Source organism: Syzygium oleosum, unplaced genomic scaffold, assembly GCF_021117445.2.
Source record: "Syzygium oleosum isolate NSW1041296 unplaced genomic scaffold, Sole_v2.1 Sole_v2.02, whole genome shotgun sequence".
NCBI classification, from domain to species: Eukaryota; Viridiplantae; Streptophyta; class Magnoliopsida; order Myrtales; family Myrtaceae; genus Syzygium; species Syzygium oleosum.
The window spans coordinates 20,737,481-20,754,851 of NW_026607486.1; the positions used below are offsets into that span (position 1 = coordinate 20,737,481).

Consider the following 17,371-nt stretch of genomic DNA (forward strand, 5'->3'; position numbering starts at 1 on the left):
ACTGACCAAGATTGGCAGGATTCTAGCGTCCACGTCAACAATATCCGACCAAAATTAGTTAGAATTACTGAATTGGCTTTTAGTCAAAATGTTTAGGACTAAATTGACACTATTAAAATGTTTATGACTAAATTGCCACAAATACAATAGGTTTATGACTTTTCCGACACTTTTCGTAAAAAATGTGGGTGATGCCTACTTAAAAGATGGAGGAAAACATGATACTAGATTACAATTGACAGTCATTCACTCTCTACGATATGCTATTATGCTCTCTCAGCATTTCTTTTTCACACCACAACGGCATGATTCATTTTGAAGTTGATCATGTGCTCGCGATTTTTCTAGTGATTGACGTGCTTAGCTTAGTGAATTAGTATGGCCAAGGGGCTACTATTCTTTTTCGTGTGCATAAACAATGACTTCATTTTTAAGTTTCACGATCAAATAGTATTTGTGTCGGTTTTCGTGTACCTCGACAAGTCCACCTTCCTAGGCGATTACCGATAGGATTCGAATCCCAAAAAAAAAAATTGAGGAAACTCCTTGATTATCTAAACCAACATCATCTTGTGGGTGCTAAGTCCATGTACGAATGGTCTTGCTGACCCAAGTATATAATCGTGGACACGTGACGAAAAGAAGAAGCATCACATGATGCTTCTGAATATGGTGGCGGCTAGCCTAATTGAGTTCGCCGTCGCGAGTTTCGTTTGGACTCCGGCGTCGCCCATGTTATTCTCAAGGTCAAATCATCTTCAAGCTAGAATCATCGTACTCATTGTCTGGTCAATTGCTCTTTCAAACAAGTCACAAGTGAACATACACAACCATCACGCAAAGTTATCTCATAATTACTTAAAGCTGGATTAACCTTTTCAGGTTTGGGTAAAATATCGATAAGCGACTTGTTTTCGCTTAAGAATTCAGCATGAACAAAAAAGCCACGACCAAAATCCCCCTTTCAAAAAACGACGAAAAGCTCCGCCGGACCTTAACGCAATGAAACGTATGCACGGAAATATCATCCGCATCCGCATCATAATTGGTTTTATCTAACACATCGGCTATCATATTTTAAGTACACCAATACGCGTTTCTTGCATTGCAAGAACCCTTTGCAAGTCTTGCTTAGCATAAAGATATTGGACAAAAAAAAAAGCAGCGTAAAATGGAAAAGAGAAGTTCAGCGGTTAGTGAAATCGCAGAACTTTCATGACAATACTTGGGCTTTGACCGGTGGTTCTATGTCATATTCCATTAGCTACGAAAGCACGCCATTGCTGGCGGCGATTACAAGTTAAAAAAAAAGGAGCGAAATGTATGTGATGGAAACAAGCGCGGGAGACAAGGATGCATACGCGGGCAAGAATTCTTGTAAACCCTAGTTAGGGCTTATTTCCTACGCTTAAAAGTTAACCACGAGATCAAGCGACAATTCAACGCACGGAAGCAACCCGTTTTTTCTCCGCGTTGAAGATGGAGAAAGCAATTAAGTAAAGTAATTAACGTCGCGGTCGATATTCTTGAGATTAATGCGGGAGCGACGACCACCATCTGCTGCAGGAAACTCACTTTCCACGAAACATCCGGAGGGAAAACAAGAAGTAGACAGCGACGTGCATGCATGCACCGAGATGATGGTAAATCCTTTCTTGGACCAGGCACACAGGATGGAAGCTTGAGGCTAGGGTTTCCGACCTTGAGGTGACAATCTTGTCATCTCGTAAAAGAAGAAACTCAGAATCAAGATCAAATCTGATATGATTGTGGAGAAAGTGTTGACGGATGTTGATGACTTCCCCCGACTCCCACTCAAAGTGTTGTTGGTGCACGCATTAGAAAGGCTAATCCATTTGGGTGGTCGCTTTCGCTTCCATTTGCCGATAAAATCAAGAATAACTTGGAAGATTCAAAGCATATGAATTGATATACATCATAGCTAGGCATGCGCATCATAGTACTATGATTCGGATAAGACATAAGTTAGATTAGTGCCGTGGCATTATCCGAATCATTAATGCTGGCGACGATACACCGGAAGTCAAAAGGGAGAACACGTTTCGTAATTAAGGAAGCTACACGGGTTAGAATAAAATCACATCATACGTGCCAATGTGATGAAGATAAAAAGGGCAAAGTGCTAATTAATTTGGTGCTAAATCCTTTGGCATTTTGCCAATGTAAGCCATCCAATCAATTTCGACCTGAATTCACTGACATGGACGTCGGCCGTCCTACGTGGCACGGCCGACGCTAACGTGGACAATTTTTATTATTTTTATTTCCTTTTCTTTTCTTTCTTTTTCTTTTTTCTTTCTTCGTTTGTTGGTCGTCGGGCCTTGGCAATGGCCGGCAACCAGCAAGGGTCAACCTCACCAACCTCTGGCCCGAGGCCGGCGAGGACCACCCTTGCCTGCCATCTCCGAGGCTCGGTGACCAGTCGAGAAAGAACGAAAAAAAAAAGACAAAGAAAAGAAAAGGAAAGGAAAGAAATAATAATAAAATTTACAAAAATTATCCTTGTCAGCGCTTGCCATGCTACATGGGATGTCCGATATCCACGTCAACTAGATGGACTACACTAGCAAATTTTCAAAATGTTTATGACTAAATTGATGCAATTGAGAGTTGTATGACCAAATTGATACAAGTGTAATAGGTTCAAGATATTTTTTTTCGGTACTTTTTCCGGAAGATAAACCTCACACGCACTTGCTAAACATGACAAGATTATGTTTGATTGCTGTATTCAACATCCAGCTATAGCTAGCAGATGAATGAACCTTTTTCATGTGTCCACGCCACTTTGCCTAAACAGAACATATACTCTCGGTAAATGGACTTTGGATAATATATATATTTATTTATTTATTCCCACGACTGGACCCTCGCGATCGCCATCTTATCAACTATGCCAATTTAAGTGGGATGCTGTCGGAATATTCTCTCCAACATGACTAACCATAGTAAACAAAAAGATAAAACAACTATATGTTCCGACATAGATATTTGTAGTATTGTCGCTTCTTGTCCGCGTAATTTTTGTACACGAAGTACCCTTTTACTGAATTAGTTTCTTGCAAAAAAAACCTCGAAGTGGCATGTTCGATGCCTCCCCTCTTGGCAATTTACGATGGTGAAAAGGATGTTCCGTTTCGTACATAGAAGCAAGCATATGCACGACACGAGGATCGTGTCTTTATTGTGTCGTCCATAGAGATTGATTGTTTCTTTTGCCCTTTTCACAGCCCCAAGTCCGTAGTAGGATCTGGTTTTGAGGAAGTACAACATTTAAGAGGGCGAGATCCGAAGACGAATTACGGGACAATCCCGTAGAAAAATAAGAGAATCGAGCTGTCGCTGCCTTGCGAAGCGAGCGGAACATAAATGAAGCCTGAACCGTCCATATATGTGAATTCCATAAAAGTCTCAAAGACCCGAGTTTCGCTGCTTTCTCTGTACATTTCCCGACGCGTGAATTTTACACGGCGGCCGGAAAAATGTTTTTTATTTGTACTTTGATGCATGGGGACGAGGGCAATTCATTAAATTACTACACGCCATTTACCACAAATGAAGAGATGCGGTGATCGATATTTCCATTATCGGAATAGCCAGGAAGGAAATAGTAAAAACGTCAATTTCCCTTTTTGTGTTTTGGGTCCAAATGCATATCCTCTTGCAGGCCGATGGATATATATTTTCCACCGAAAACGGACGGTGGAGATCGGACGCGTTCTTGTCCGTCCTCATCACCTGCTTAAGCCGGGCTTTATCATGTTCTTCTTTGTCTTCATAATCGAAAACTCAACTTCTCTCTCTCTCTCTCTCGCTCTCTCTGCTGGTTCGTCACCCAGGTACCCGTCGGCTTCATTTTCTTCTTCGTTTTCGTTCGAAAGTTTCGATTTTGATAGGGAATTGTGTTGAAGTTTTGAGCTTTCAAGTTTTGAGCCTGTTCTTGAAAGCTCCCGATTACATCTCTTGGCCTAGGCGATGCTCTTTTCCGAGTTTTATGGCGTGTTCTGTTCGTCATCATTTTGTTGTCGTGTTGATTTCCGTTTCTGGGTGTCAAAGGTAAGCCGCGCGGCATTTATTGCCTGCCTAAAGATCTCCTGCTCTGTTTGTTTGTTTGCTTGTTCAGGGAAAGTGGTAAGGAGGTGCCTTGCGTTTGGTCAAGTTCAGGGTTTACGTGTATCTGGGTTTCTTGAATCTAGACGAAGTCACTAAGTGAGAAAGGAAGCTCTGTAGAGAGAGATGTATAGCTTGTTCTGAACAGCGATATAGAGTAGATGGTGTCACGCCCGATGGATGGAAGAGTCGGTGGTGTCGATGGTCGGGCCGATGGGAACGCCTGCAGTGATGAGGCGGTCACGGTCTCGCCAGATTATAATCTTGTGAGTAGGCTCAAAATTGACGATGGGGACGATGTGCGGAATTTCGTGGGTGCTGTGCCGTTGTCGTCTGATCTGAATCTAGCTAGAGTAGCTCCGTCTTTGAGCGTCGTCGCCCCGGAAAAGGAGTCGGTTGAGGACTGCGATTTCAGCGACGTAGTTCTCAAGTACATCAGTGAGATTCTTATGGAAGAAGATGTGGAAGAGAAGACTTGCATGTTCCAAGAGTCCGTGGCCCTACAGGCTGCCGAGAAGTCCTTCTACGAGGTCATCGGTGAAAAGTATCCACCTTCACTGAATAGCCACCCGATATCTCGTACTGATGTGAATCATGATAGTCCTGCCAATCTTTCTGCCATCAATTCTGGCAACCAACGCAATTCGCATGGTTACGACTTGGTAAAGCCGGGATGGAGCTGTGACTTGGGTGAGCCCGGGGTCTCTGTTACTTCTTCCGTTTCGAGTTCCTATACTTCAGTTAGCTCCCCATATAGTAGCACTAGTTCTATCACGGATGGGTTTGCCGATTCTCCTGTGAGTATCCTTTGGTTGCCGGAAGTTTTAAGTGAAAAAGAATCGGCGTTTCATTTCAAGAAAGGCGTTGAGGAGGCTAGTAAGTTTCTTCCAGACAACAGTTCTCTGTTTACCGATTTGGACAAAAATAACTTGTCTTTTAAGATACCAGAGAAGGATGCCATCAGTACCGTCCCAAAGGTGGAGAAGACTATGGGGAACGAACACTTGAATAAATCTAGGGGAAAGAAGAATCCTCACTCTGAGGATGTATGGTTGGAGGAATCAAGAAGTCACAAGCAGTCATCACTTTCTACTGAATCAACTGTGAGTTCAGACATGTTTGATGTGGTATTGCTTAGCTGTGGAAAAGATGATCCACTCCGTGAAGAGTTGCAAAGCGTGCAGCGGAACAGACAAACAAAAGGGTCGAACGGGAAAAAGGGCCGAGTTAAGAAGCAGGGACGGAAAAAAGACGTGGTTGATCTGAGAACGCTGCTGACTCTCTGTGCGCAGTCTGTCGCAGTAGATGACAGGAGAAGTGCAAATGAGATGCTCAAACAGATAAGACATCACTCATCTCCTACTGGTGATGGAATGCAAAGGATGGCGCACTACTTTGCTAATGGTCTCGAGGCACGCTTAGCCGGTTCCGGAACTCGGATTTACACTGGCCTCATATCTAAACCGACATCAGCTGCCTGTGTCTTGAAAGCTTATCACCTATACCTTGCTGCATGTCCATTTAGAAAGATCTCAAACTTCTTCTCAAACAAGACGATAATGAATGTAGCTGAAAATGCAACCAGGCTGCACATTATTGATTTTGGCATCCTCTACGGTTTCCAATGGCCTTGTCTCATAAAACGTCTCTCATCACGACCTGGTGGACCTCCTAAAATTCGAATAACTGGGATCGATCTTCCGCAGCCGGGATTCAAGCCAGCTGAAAGGGTGGAGGAAACAGGGCGCCGCCTGAAGAACTATGCGAAGACTTTCGGCGTGTCATTTGAATTCAATGCTATAGCACAGAGGTGGGACACTATCCAACTGGAGGATCTTAGGATTGATAAGGATGAGGTTCTCGTGGTGAACTGTTTGTACAGATTAAGGAACCTACTCGATGAGACGGTGGTGACTGAGAGTCCAAGGGATATTGTTGTGAATCTAATGAGGAAGATGAATCCAGCAGTCTTTATTTTTGGAGTTTTAAATGGGGCCTTTAGTGCCCCATTCTTTATCTCCCGGTTTCGAGAGGCTCTTTTTCACTACTCTACTATCTTTGATATGCTTGAGACAAATGTTCCCCGTGACATTCCAGAGAGGATGCTGCTTGAGAAAGAGATATTTGGATGGGAAGCCATGAATGTCATTGCATGTGAAGGCTCGGAGAGGATTGAAAGGCCAGAGACCTACAAACAGTGGCCGGTGCGGATCATGAGGGCAGGGTTTATGCCGCTTGCGTTGAATGAGGAGATCACGGAGACGGCAAAGGACAGAGTGAAATCTTACTACCATAAGGACTTTGTCGTTGATGGAGATGGTCAGTGGCTTCTGCTAGGATGGAAGGGCCGAATTGTTCATGCACTCTCAACTTGGGGACTTTCCACCAAAACATATTCACCCAAGGCATGAAGATGATAGAACAAGAAGTTTTTCTCATGGTGAGTCTGGTTTTGATCCTATATAATTTGGGATATCTAATTATCTAAGTTATTACCTGTAGTTATCATCCGAATTCTGTCATACCGAATTTGTGCATGTGCTCAGTTCTGTTCTTCTGAATCAGGTGGGCAGAGACATGTGCAGACAGCGCTAGGCAACGTGGCGAGTTGCCAATCCTCAAGACTCCTAAAGAACAGAAATAGGTGAATAGTGGACTGTACTGCTTATATGTTCTTCATTAGGAGGGATCCTCATAGGATTCTGTATATACGCTGGAAGATATCTGGGCAGCACTTGCATTGGCAGATTTATGGCTGCGATTTTTAGATAGTTCTCTTTTTGTTATATTTTGATTCCAATAAGTTCTGAAGATTTTCTAATTTTTACAAATGCAGACCATTCATAGAATGATTAGATGAGCATTCTTTGATTAAATATCCGTTCTTTCTTTTCAGCGTCGGCGTTTGGCCTGCTTTGTTCATTGCTCATATTCTCGAGCTTGACTTGATAAGGTTGATGATGTTTGTGAGATCCATATTTGCTAAAATGGGCGGCAATGATCCGAAGTCCGAATTAGGCTTAATAGAAGTGGTTCGTTTTCTTTCTATACGCAATTCAAGTTTTCATTTGTGTTCATGTTGGCGATTTCTATATCTGAATGCGGGAAACGCAATGTATACGCCTTTACCTTGATCTATGTATGGTTAGAAAGGGGACATTGATTGATTAAAATGCCGACTCGTCCCTCATCCCTTTTTTCTCTCCTCAATAAAGAAGCCATTAAGTAATTATCTCGTTATCGCATGACGTTTATGTGAGCATTGTGCGTGTGAAATATTGGATTTGGTGGGACCCATATGATCAGCGGCTCGCATTATTGGGGTGCCGATTCCAATAAATGGAGTGACAGATGCGTATGTGCAAGAGTTTAGTTAATGTTTGAGGTTATTAAATGTACACCTACATACTATATGCACATAAATATGTGGTACTTAGTTAAACATTAGGTTGGGTTGGGGACAAGTTGCAGTCACCTCCTTGCCAGAGAGGCAAAGCAGCTCAGTATGCCTAATGTATACACAGACATGGTCATGGAACTGTGCTCCTGAAGTATACGTATGATCACACTACAATCTCTATTGCATTGTCACATAGACAGCGTCGTCTTCAACTTTCTCAATACAAATCTCGATGAAAATTGGGCGTCGCTCGTCATTCTAACGACGGAGATCATTCATCTCTGAGAAGTCATTTTCTGCTAACTGGGTTGGTCACACTCGTGCTCACGCACTTCAACTTAGCACTGGGAAATACAGAAATCTAGTAGCTTTATTATAATGCGTGCATCATGTGCGGAGATGTGATCTTGCGGTTAGAGCTCGAGCTACCCTTTTTGACTTTCTCTTTTGGAGATTGATTGTGAGGGAAGCAAATTGATGCGACACTGAGTGATCTCCAATGAGAAGAGAAGGTCAACGTCCCAGCGAATAAAGAAAGTTCCTGAAATGTCGCGTGGATACATCAAGAAAGCTCTGTATGCACTCGTTAGGTAAGGCCCCTATCCACATTTCGTCTTATCAGATGACAAAAAGCTTGAAAAGCGACACCAAGAATCGAATTCCCAAGTTTGACTTTGCATCTCATCGAGGGGTCTATTTTCTATAGACATATGGTATCGGTTTCTCGGCAATTGCTATGCAATGCTGCTGTCCGAAAGGATCTTGTGATGCTGGAACAGTGAACAATCACCTAACGTCACGAAGACGACAGTTAAACAAATGACAGAAGATAATTGAACACTAAGCTCTTCGTGTGTTAAGCGGTAATGACTACAAACTAATGCACCTTGCACGCGGCATTAGCTGTCTATGTGATGAGTAGAGTTTAGAGAGGCTTCTTTTAACTGATGTGACTCGAAATAACGTGATCCGAATGCAACCTGGGGCAAATGACGGTGATGGTGGCTCCAGACCGTGAATATTTGAAAAATGACACAAACAGTCCATGAACTTTGACTCAATGTGTAATTTGGTCCCCGAACTTTTAATTTGTTCAATGTAGTCCTTGAACTTTAACCCAATGTTCAATGTGGTTCATGAACTTTCATTTTGTTCAGCGTGGTTCCTGAATTTTTGGTACATGTTTAGTATAGTCCTTGAACTTTATAAAAATGTTTAATGTAGTCCTTCCATTAATTCAAGTTCAAGGACTATATCGTACATTTTCATATAGTTTAGGAACTAAACTGAACATGTATAACAAGTTCAGGGACCACATTGAACAAATTAAAATTTTAGGGACCACATTAAACATTGGGTTAAAGTTCAGGGACTGCATTGAACAAATTAAAAGTTCATGAACCAAATTACACATTAAGCTAAATTTCAGGAACTGTTTGTGTCATTATCCCTTTTTTAGTTGGTAACCAAATCGTAATCTCGTTGACCGCTACGATAATCAAAATTGAGGATGGAGCAAAGCCCGAGGAAAAAGCCCGGCCCGGCTTCGAAAGATCCATACATGACAGATAAATCTAATGGGCGACCCGAATTGGACCCAACATAAGGAACCGGTCCGACCCGGGCCCGACCATTGATTGCGAACCAGCCGGGCCATCTCGGGCCGCTCTGGCCCGACCCGTAATTACAATAGCCGCTCCGGGCCACGGAGGAGGAGGGCGGTGTGTGTGGCTCGTCGGGGCGGCGCGACTGCTTGAGGCGACGCCGACTCCTGCATCGGCTCGCGTAGGCTTTCCTCGCCCCCCCACCCTGGCCGGCCGGAGACTGACCGGAGGTTGAGGGAAGCCGACAATGAGCGGCGCCGGAGCCCCGGACTTCTTCTACAGAGAAGCTCAGCGCCTCGGCTATGTCGCTCGCTCTGCCTTCAAGGTCCCTCCTCTGTTCTGGCCCCTCGCTTGCTCTGACTTTGAATATCGGATTTTCTGCTTCGAAACCGTGTGAAACTTCTTACCCTTTTTCCCTACGGTTTCGTGCGCCGAACAGCTGCTTCAGATGCAGAATAAGTACAAGCTGATAACCGCTGGGTCCTCTGTTCTCGACCTCGGCTGCGCTCCCGGCGCTTGGCTTCAGGTCCTCTCTACTCAGCGACCGTTCGACGTGTTTCTTGAAATCTCTCCATGCATCTTTCGTTTATCATCCAATCTAACTGACGCGTTCGTGTCTAGGTTGCTTGCCAGAACTTGGGTCCTCTGAAAAATGGTGGGTCTGTCGTCGGCATTGATCTCAAGGTTTGTGGCTCTCTCCCTGTGCGTGTTGTGTGTGTGGCACTGTTAGGTTCTGATCAAATGGAGTGGAGTGGACTCAGTGGAGAGTGTTCATCTCTGAATTATGTTTTCTGTTGTTTGGAAGAGTGTTTTTTCTGGGTGTATGATGGGAGAATTGGGGGTATGCAGAACAGAAGGTCAAGGTTCCTACAATGCACTGTGATGCTAGAGTTCAGACAGTTTGTGCCGATGTGAGGAACTTCCCGAAGCACCAAATTAAGGCCCTTTCTCCTCAGGTAGCTGCTTATTGCAAAGTACTCACTCGGACTTGAAACGAAAATATGGATGTTTACTTTTGTGAATGGGGATGTACGTGAGTTCTAAATGTTTTGTAAATCACTGTATAGATCGTTACTTTCTGCTTCCTCCTGAACCAAGGTTAAGTCTTTTGTCACCGGAAAATCTTACAATGTCATGGATACCTAGGTTAAGCATGTACAGACACGATTTATTATATTCGTCACCAGATATCCTCCGAAAAATTGGAAGCAAGATTCTCGTTTGTTTTGTCTTAATGCCAACGAACTTCACCTGGGGTGTCTAAATCCTGGGTCATGGAATACTTTATTAACCTGATGAACTAGATAAGAGACTGCCTGAAGCCTGAGTGAGTACTCTCGACACGAGATTGGTTGAACTTGTATTGAAATGCGCCTAAGCCACGAGTCCATATCTCAAAGGACTAAGTCCATCCTGTGGGTTGAAGCAAGATTCATTATATATTCTTCAACAATTTGAGATAGGGCTAGCTATGTTAACATCAAATGGCACCAATGGGAAACTATTCCGGCCTTGCTTGTTTTTATTATGCTTACTGCCTTAAAGCCTCACAATTTTCTAATTAGGAATTAGAACTAGTCAAGGTAGGACATCCAAAATACACTCTGCAGCGCGTGAATATGCAAAAGTACTCATCTTGCTTTACACATCATTCCTTGGGAAGTTTGATCCTACTTACAACAGTTTCTTATTCCGTGTCAACATGCTGCGTTTGCATCAGGTAGCTAACCTCCCTCAACTAGGAGGCTCTTTTGCATAGGGTCTGATGCTAGTCAGTCTTACCATATCATTCATAGAGTAGACAGCTATTTTTTCCAGTATTCTGTACTCTGTATGTAGCACTGGATTAAATGCAGTGTTGCTTCTGAATTTATGAGCATATGTGATTTGCCTGCCTCTTCTCAGCAAAGGGGATTTTCCGTCGTACTCTCCGATATGTGTCCCTTAGTTTCTGGGATCACAACTACGGATGCGGCTTTATCCGCTGAATTAGGGATGCGAGCACTTGAGGTAGCTGTTGGCAGGTCTGCCTTAGGTCATATGAGTGGCGATATCCAAATGGATGGACAGTCAAAGCCCTCTGCTTGTGCTCCTGACGACGAGGGTGTGTTGCGACCAGGAGGACACCTAGTCATTAAGCTTCTGGAAAGTGAGGATACACAAGGTAGACTTGCATTTCAATAGGAGAGATTTTCAGTCATGAGTCATATTGTGGCTTCTCGAATGTGTGTTGCTAGGAGAGATTTTGAGTCATGTACTAACCTTCTTTCTTATCGAATTTACAGAATTCCGCCGGATTTGTAGCCCTCTTTTCAGAAAGACATCATGGTTGAGGCCCAAAGCTACGAGGTCTTCATCAAGAGAGATCTATTTTATCTGTCAAAGTTTGCTCTCCTGAAAACACCTTTGCTTCACTTGTTTGAGAATTTTCCTGGAGGTTGAGCTTTCTTGAGCAACGGTGGCTGGCTGGCGTGTTGTATTATCTGGCTTGTATTCTTTTCCGCCATCCACTGCACGATCCTAATCATCGGCGGACTTTCTTTTCTCTAACTTACACAAGGGCTGTCCTTTATTGTAATAATGGTAGTTCACAGGATGGAAGTTGTCAATCCTAGCCTTCAATGGCACATTCACTACGCGGATTAATTTTTTGTGGTTACATAATTCCAATCCACTGTTTTTACTTTTTCCTTTCCAGAAAGTTTGCATGAAGTTTTCACAGCAGCTGGAAGCTCCTTGACCATAGCATATCTATTTTTTCCGATGGAAGAAATGTTTCAGCATATGCTTGTTTTAGACGGTGACAGGGAATTTAAGGAACTCTCTAGGGCGTCACATAATTTACACATCATGAGACCATAAACTAATTGAGATCATTTACAAATCTTATTATACCACACATATTAATCTTGTACAAAAGTTTCTTCTCTGCTACTCACAATTTACAAAATGTGTAATTTCAGTTTACAGTGCAAGATCTTTTTACATCGTAATGTAATCAAATATGTTTCTTTTCAAGAGAGACCGAGCTAGCATGAACAAGCATGCAGCTCTATCTGATATGGGTTCGCCCCAAAGACCAGAGACCTGTATCCTTGACCGGTGCCTGCGACACGCAAGATAGGAAAATTCATGAGGAACCAACCAAGAAGAGCAAGCTTAATCAGAGCAGAATGGCATCGTCACAGGTTACTCACCGGCGTCTTAGCCGATGGAAATACATTCCAAAACCGCAAGGTCTCATCACCAGCTCCTGTCACTATTGTCTGCAAGCAACAACAGAATTATGACTGATGGTTTTGGCAAATGCACGACAACACTATTACCCCTTCCATCGGAAGAACAGTTACGTTACCTGGCCATCTGGAGACATGGCAAGATATAGAACCCGAAGACTATGGCCAGTTAGAGTGGCAACCTGTTAATATAAGAAATGACCAATTTAAGCTTATGCCGTTCCTCGATGAAGTCTAGCCTTCGAAAGCTGTGATAATGAAACGATGGAGACTCTTAACACTCGCTCAAAGGCTTTCTTACCTTCGCCATGGATGGATACTTCCACACCATTATTTGATTCTGTGAATACCCATGAGTGCTCACCAGCTCATTGACATTCTTACTCCAAGCCAGATTACATACCTGCCAGCAAATATGTGAGGATATTTTCTTAATGATTGCTCTTCTTTTATTCGCATTACCACTGCTGAGTTCGGTCCCATACGTGTGAAGGAATTGCAATGCCATATGTGCACTCGAGAACTATAAAAACCATATGGAGTAATTGGATCTCACACACTCCTAGGCTTCATGTAGTAATGCACTAAATATTAGTAGTAAATAGGTTCAATACCTGACTCCCAGTGTCGACACTGCTCGACTGATGGCCATTGGTGGTGTTCCAGAAGCGTATGCATCGATCAGCGGTTCCTCCTCCTGATGCAAGTAGCCCATTCTGATGGGGAGACCATGCTATGGCTTTCACTGCTGCAGTATGCTCAGTAAGCTTCAGAACTGGTTGCTGAGAGTGCTGATTCCATACCAGTAGCTGATCAACCAATAATAAGCTTGTTTAATATTTCATGCTCAGTTTAATATGGAAGATAAAACGACTTACCAGAAAACAAGAATTACCTGATTGTCGTTCCCACCTGATGCGAGTTCTCTGTCATCATGGGACCATTTCAATCCACATACCTGAGTAATTCAAACAAAAGGGATGATCGAGGTTGCTCAGGATTAAAATTAGCCCTCCATACCAAAACTTATAAGACTGCAAAAAAATTTCTTGCTAAGTTCTACCTCAGATTTGTGGCCGACAAGCTTGCCTACGAAGTCATTTGGAATGCGAAGATCATGCTGAAGTATGACCCGGTCTCTGCTACCAGAAGCTAATGTGCGCGAGTTCCATGCCAAGACCCCTGTTCTGGTCTGATGACCACCCATTGTCCGTACTCTCTTGCACTGAGCTCCATCCCATATCTGTCGTACAAAATCAGTCGGTAATCTTTCAAATCTTATGAGCCCTATGATGTGCCAATGCGTGTGGATTAACGTTCTATTACCTGAACTTGACCGAGGCTGGTGCCAATTGAAATGTATGAACCCTCTCGAGTCCACTGTACTGCACAGACACCATCATTAGGTCCCAGATCACACAGCTTTGTCACCTGAAAACAAGATGATAGCACTGTAAGAGCACAACCAATTTCACATTGGGCTTTGCTGATTTTACAGGAAACTCTCAGCAAGACATTGAGAATCAAAATCTGGCAGAGATCAGTTAAGACTAGAAATGCAACTTACTTTGCTGTTTGATGCACTCCATAGGTAAACACAAGTGCCCAATCCGACCGCAAGCACATTCTGAGATGACCAGTCAACCAGATTCAAATAGAAGTCATCTTGCAGCGATGGGGCATCCAGAACCTGCATAAGTAAACAATTATTTGTCTTCTCCCATTCTTTGGTGCTTAATACCTACTACGGCCATCAATTAAGCTCACTACATCTGATCTAATTTCTTCCTACCAGCTGCGGGATTTATTTTCGGATCATTTCTAGCTATTTTGCACTCAATGGTTGGGCGGTTTACAAAATGAGCTAGCTATAACCCTTCCCTTGGTTCCCACTCCTTTGGGCCATTTTAGTCAGCATTCCAATCAAGCTGGAACTATGACCGAAAAAAAAAAATGAGGCTGGAACAATGAGAGTTGTACAAGATTGCCAATTTTGCTATATTATTCCAATAGCTAAACTATTTTACTGCTGACTAAATAACAGTTGCTTATGAGAAAAGCCTGCTATGATCCATCAATTTTCTTCACCAATTTCAGCAATACTGAATATCATTCTTGGTCAATGGACACAGCTGTATCCTCATCCTCAACTTTGACATGATCTTCCATTGAAAAAATGATTAAAAGTGTTAATATGTCCAATCCAAAAGCTTGAGTTTATAGATGGCATATAAACTCCGAGAAACAAGCTTCCTTTCACATGCAAGCCGGATTATAAACTACACTTGGAATTTAATGAACGGAGACTGCGCAGAACTCTGATACAATATAAGAAAATCTAATCCAAAAACTTAAGCTTATAGAAGAGGGAGATATAAAGAGCATATAAGCTCGTGGGCAAGCCATAGGATAATTTAACAAAAAGAGTCAAGATTACTCTCAACAACAACACATGAAAGCAGCAGAATTGCCTCACCTTATGCGGCGTCTTGGGCACCTTCCTCGGTGGCTTAGGAGGCGTCGAAGCTTCGCTGGAGAAACCGCTGTCCTGCCTCAGGATCGACGGGGAATACGGCGAGTTCGGGCCCGAACTCTCGGTCTTGAACCGCAACATATTCTTGCTGGGGCTCATGGGCGACCCTTGACCTGCAGGAGAGAGAGAACCAAAATCAGACCCAAAAAGCTCAGCCTTTAACAACCTCGAGTACGCCTCGTTCCCTCCTTCCTTAACCGGCGACCCTTTCTCGACGAGCCCGAAAGTGTGGAGCCTAGAAGAAGATCTGCAAGGGATGAATCTGTCGCTGATGGAAGAGGACTTGGACGGGGACGTCAGGTTGGAGATGGCCCGGAAAGATGAACCCGAGAACGCATCGAGCCGGAGCGAGGTCTCGGACATCCCGGACGGGAGATTGATGCCGCTCTTCCTCCGCTGAGCTGAATCCATCTTCTGGGTCTTGCTGATCTCAATCTCTCCGTATCTGGGTGTGTTCTTGGATTTCCGAACTCGCGCAAGACAGAACAGAAAAGCCCCTCTTCTTGGCTCGAAGAGAGAGAGAGAGAGAGAGAGGGGAGCTTTTCTTGCGTCGCTGCGTGAAGAGGGAGATCTGCAACGGTCGATGGACGGCGTGGTTGGGGTCTACAGGAGCGGGGGTTCGATTGAATTCTTGGTGAAAAGAAAGAGAGAGATTCGTAGTGTTTAAGGTTTTATATGGAGAGAGACATGAACATCGTAACGGTCGAATTCGCATGTACAGTGATCGGAGCTCGATTCTAGCTGTAATAAAATCAATCTGCTGCTTTTTGGCTTGCCAAACTGGCGACTAGCCGTTGCTCTTTTGGTGCCGGCTGCGCTCGTTAATTACTGAAGTGCCACCACCGTCTTCCATCCAGCCTCCTTGTTCCTTAATTTCTTGGCTTACTACGTGTTGATCACCGCTTGACCAATCAAGTTATGGTAATTACGTTGCCTATTGAAGCAGAATTGCACTTATAGGGGCGTAAGAATTGACGATAATTAGGGAACACTGAAAATGTGTAATGATCGGTAACGATCGGCATATGAGTCGTTGTCATCTAGTGTGATATGATCCTTACTAGGCGTGTTTCTTTCTTTTTCTTTTTAATAGTGCTATCCCGATTAACATTATTGATTTTCTCGCAGTGCATTTGCCAGCATTAACAATCTCCTAACAGGTGATTGTCTAAATTCTTACGAAGTTTGTCCATAAAAGTAAGTGGGAAGCATCGTATCCCTGATATTAAAAGTTTTTATATGTTAAATCATCTACAAAGTTACCAATTTTCGGACTTATAGTTGATTCATTCTATCAAGTCAACGCGATATTGAATTGGTTCATTGTCTAAAATCGTTACCGATGAAAATCCTAGATGGACATTTATATTATTTCTCGGATGTGTGATTTGATTTAGGTAGTGTCTTCATTAAGTTTAATCTTCCCTTATGGGTATCATGGTGCTGATTGTCTTTTGTGGTTAAGAGCAGATTATAATAAAAAATAAGACTACATTTGGTCGTCTGGATTTAAATTGGAATAGGATAGAATAAAGGGAAATAATCCTCCACATATCCCCATATTGTAAAAAAGAATTATCATACGTTTGATGCAACTTAAAATAAGATTTGGAATCTTTGAAAATCCTTCTCATTTGAAAATTTTTAAAAATCTTTGAAAAATTCCATCTCTAACTTTGCTCCTCCTGTACACGAGACTCAAAACCCTCTTGGCCACGACTCTGGGAAGTCGACCTCGGAGCATGACGTCTCTTAACCGATACGAGTTCACGTAATTTTGGGACGGACTCATGAATAGCGGGAGGCACTTCCTTTGGGTCGTACGGCTGAACTCCATTGCCGAAGAAAGCGGCTAAGAGAGGCAACAGCGGAGAAGGTGTGCGTCGTGGGATGGGCTCGTTAGTGGAGGTTCTGCACCATGGTACCGTTGCAGCGTTCTTGATGCACAGCAAGTGGAAGTCGACGCTCGAGAGCGTGGCCGCCAAGAAAGCTGATGGTGTGCTGGTCGTTCTTCATTGGCCAGTAAGTGAATAGCCAGCTCATAAAGGATAAAAGGATTTATGGGGTTTCCTCATGTGGGCCCATTAAGGGCCCGCCAAGTTCCCCACAAATGAACTCCAAAGTTCAAGAATACACCTGGCCCACTGAAACAAAGGGGGTTAAAAAGATTAATGAATATAACAAAGGGGCCCATAGTCTTCTTTCTATGGGCCTTGTAGACTTGACTACCTTTTGGGCCTAATACTATTGCCTTGTCCAGGCTTTCATCTTCTATTGATGACCGGGTCGGGTCTTGACTTGGCCCACGGTTGTGGACAAGTGGTATCGAAGTACAAAATCACAATGTTACTTCTACAGTTGTAGAAAATTGTGAGAGCTCTAATTTGTTAGCGTGGGGTTATATTTTTCCTCTATACGTCTCTAATTGATTGGTTATAAGTTATAAGCATCACGTACACGAAAGTTT

At 43.3% G+C, this 17,371-nt stretch overlaps 3 protein-coding genes across 5 annotated transcripts; 2 read left to right on the forward strand and 1 right to left on the reverse strand.

Annotated features, from left to right (window-relative positions):
• The first annotated feature begins 3,731 nt into the window (after positions 1-3,731).
• Positions 3,732-7,026, forward strand: LOC115673010 (scarecrow-like protein 9). 2 transcript variants are annotated; one of them, XM_030595026.2, is made up of 3 exons: positions 3,732-3,860; positions 4,145-6,571; positions 6,697-7,026. In XM_030595026.2, the coding sequence occupies exon 2, from the start codon at positions 4,293-4,295 to the stop codon at positions 6,540-6,542; it is 2,250 nt and encodes a 749-aa protein (XP_030450886.1). In that variant the 5' UTR covers positions 3,732-3,860; positions 4,145-4,292; the 3' UTR covers positions 6,543-6,571; positions 6,697-7,026. The 2 variants fall into 2 exon arrangements, with proteins under 2 accessions (XP_030450886.1, XP_056164522.1); XM_056308547.1 differs by having other exon boundaries at positions 3,760-3,782.
• A 2,211-nt stretch (positions 7,027-9,237) lies between these two features.
• LOC115673248 (uncharacterized) lies at positions 9,238-11,799 on the forward strand. 2 transcript variants are annotated; one of them, XM_030595360.2, is made up of 6 exons: positions 9,239-9,460; positions 9,575-9,661; positions 9,757-9,819; positions 9,990-10,091; positions 11,041-11,299; positions 11,421-11,799. In XM_030595360.2, the coding sequence occupies exons 1-6, from the start codon at positions 9,383-9,385 to the stop codon at positions 11,531-11,533; spliced, it is 702 nt and encodes a 233-aa protein (XP_030451220.1). In that variant the 5' UTR covers positions 9,239-9,382; the 3' UTR covers positions 11,534-11,799. The 2 variants fall into 2 exon arrangements, with proteins under 2 accessions (XP_056164774.1, XP_030451220.1); XM_056308799.1 differs by lacking the exon at positions 9,990-10,091 and having other exon boundaries at positions 9,238-9,460.
• Positions 11,800-12,002: 203 nt separating this feature from the next.
• Positions 12,003-15,558, reverse strand: LOC115673247 (B-type cell cycle switch protein ccs52B). The gene is made up of 10 exons (XM_030595359.2): positions 14,848-15,558; positions 13,939-14,061; positions 13,698-13,802; positions 13,435-13,614; positions 13,267-13,329; positions 12,986-13,180; positions 12,673-12,774; positions 12,491-12,553; positions 12,333-12,401; positions 12,003-12,241 (listed from the first exon to the last, which is right to left on the reverse strand). Exons 1-10 carry the CDS (start codon positions 15,313-15,315, stop codon positions 12,188-12,190), a joined length of 1,422 nt encoding a protein of 473 aa, XP_030451219.1. The 5' UTR covers positions 15,316-15,558; the 3' UTR covers positions 12,003-12,187.
• Positions 15,559-17,371: the final 1,813 nt, after the last annotated feature.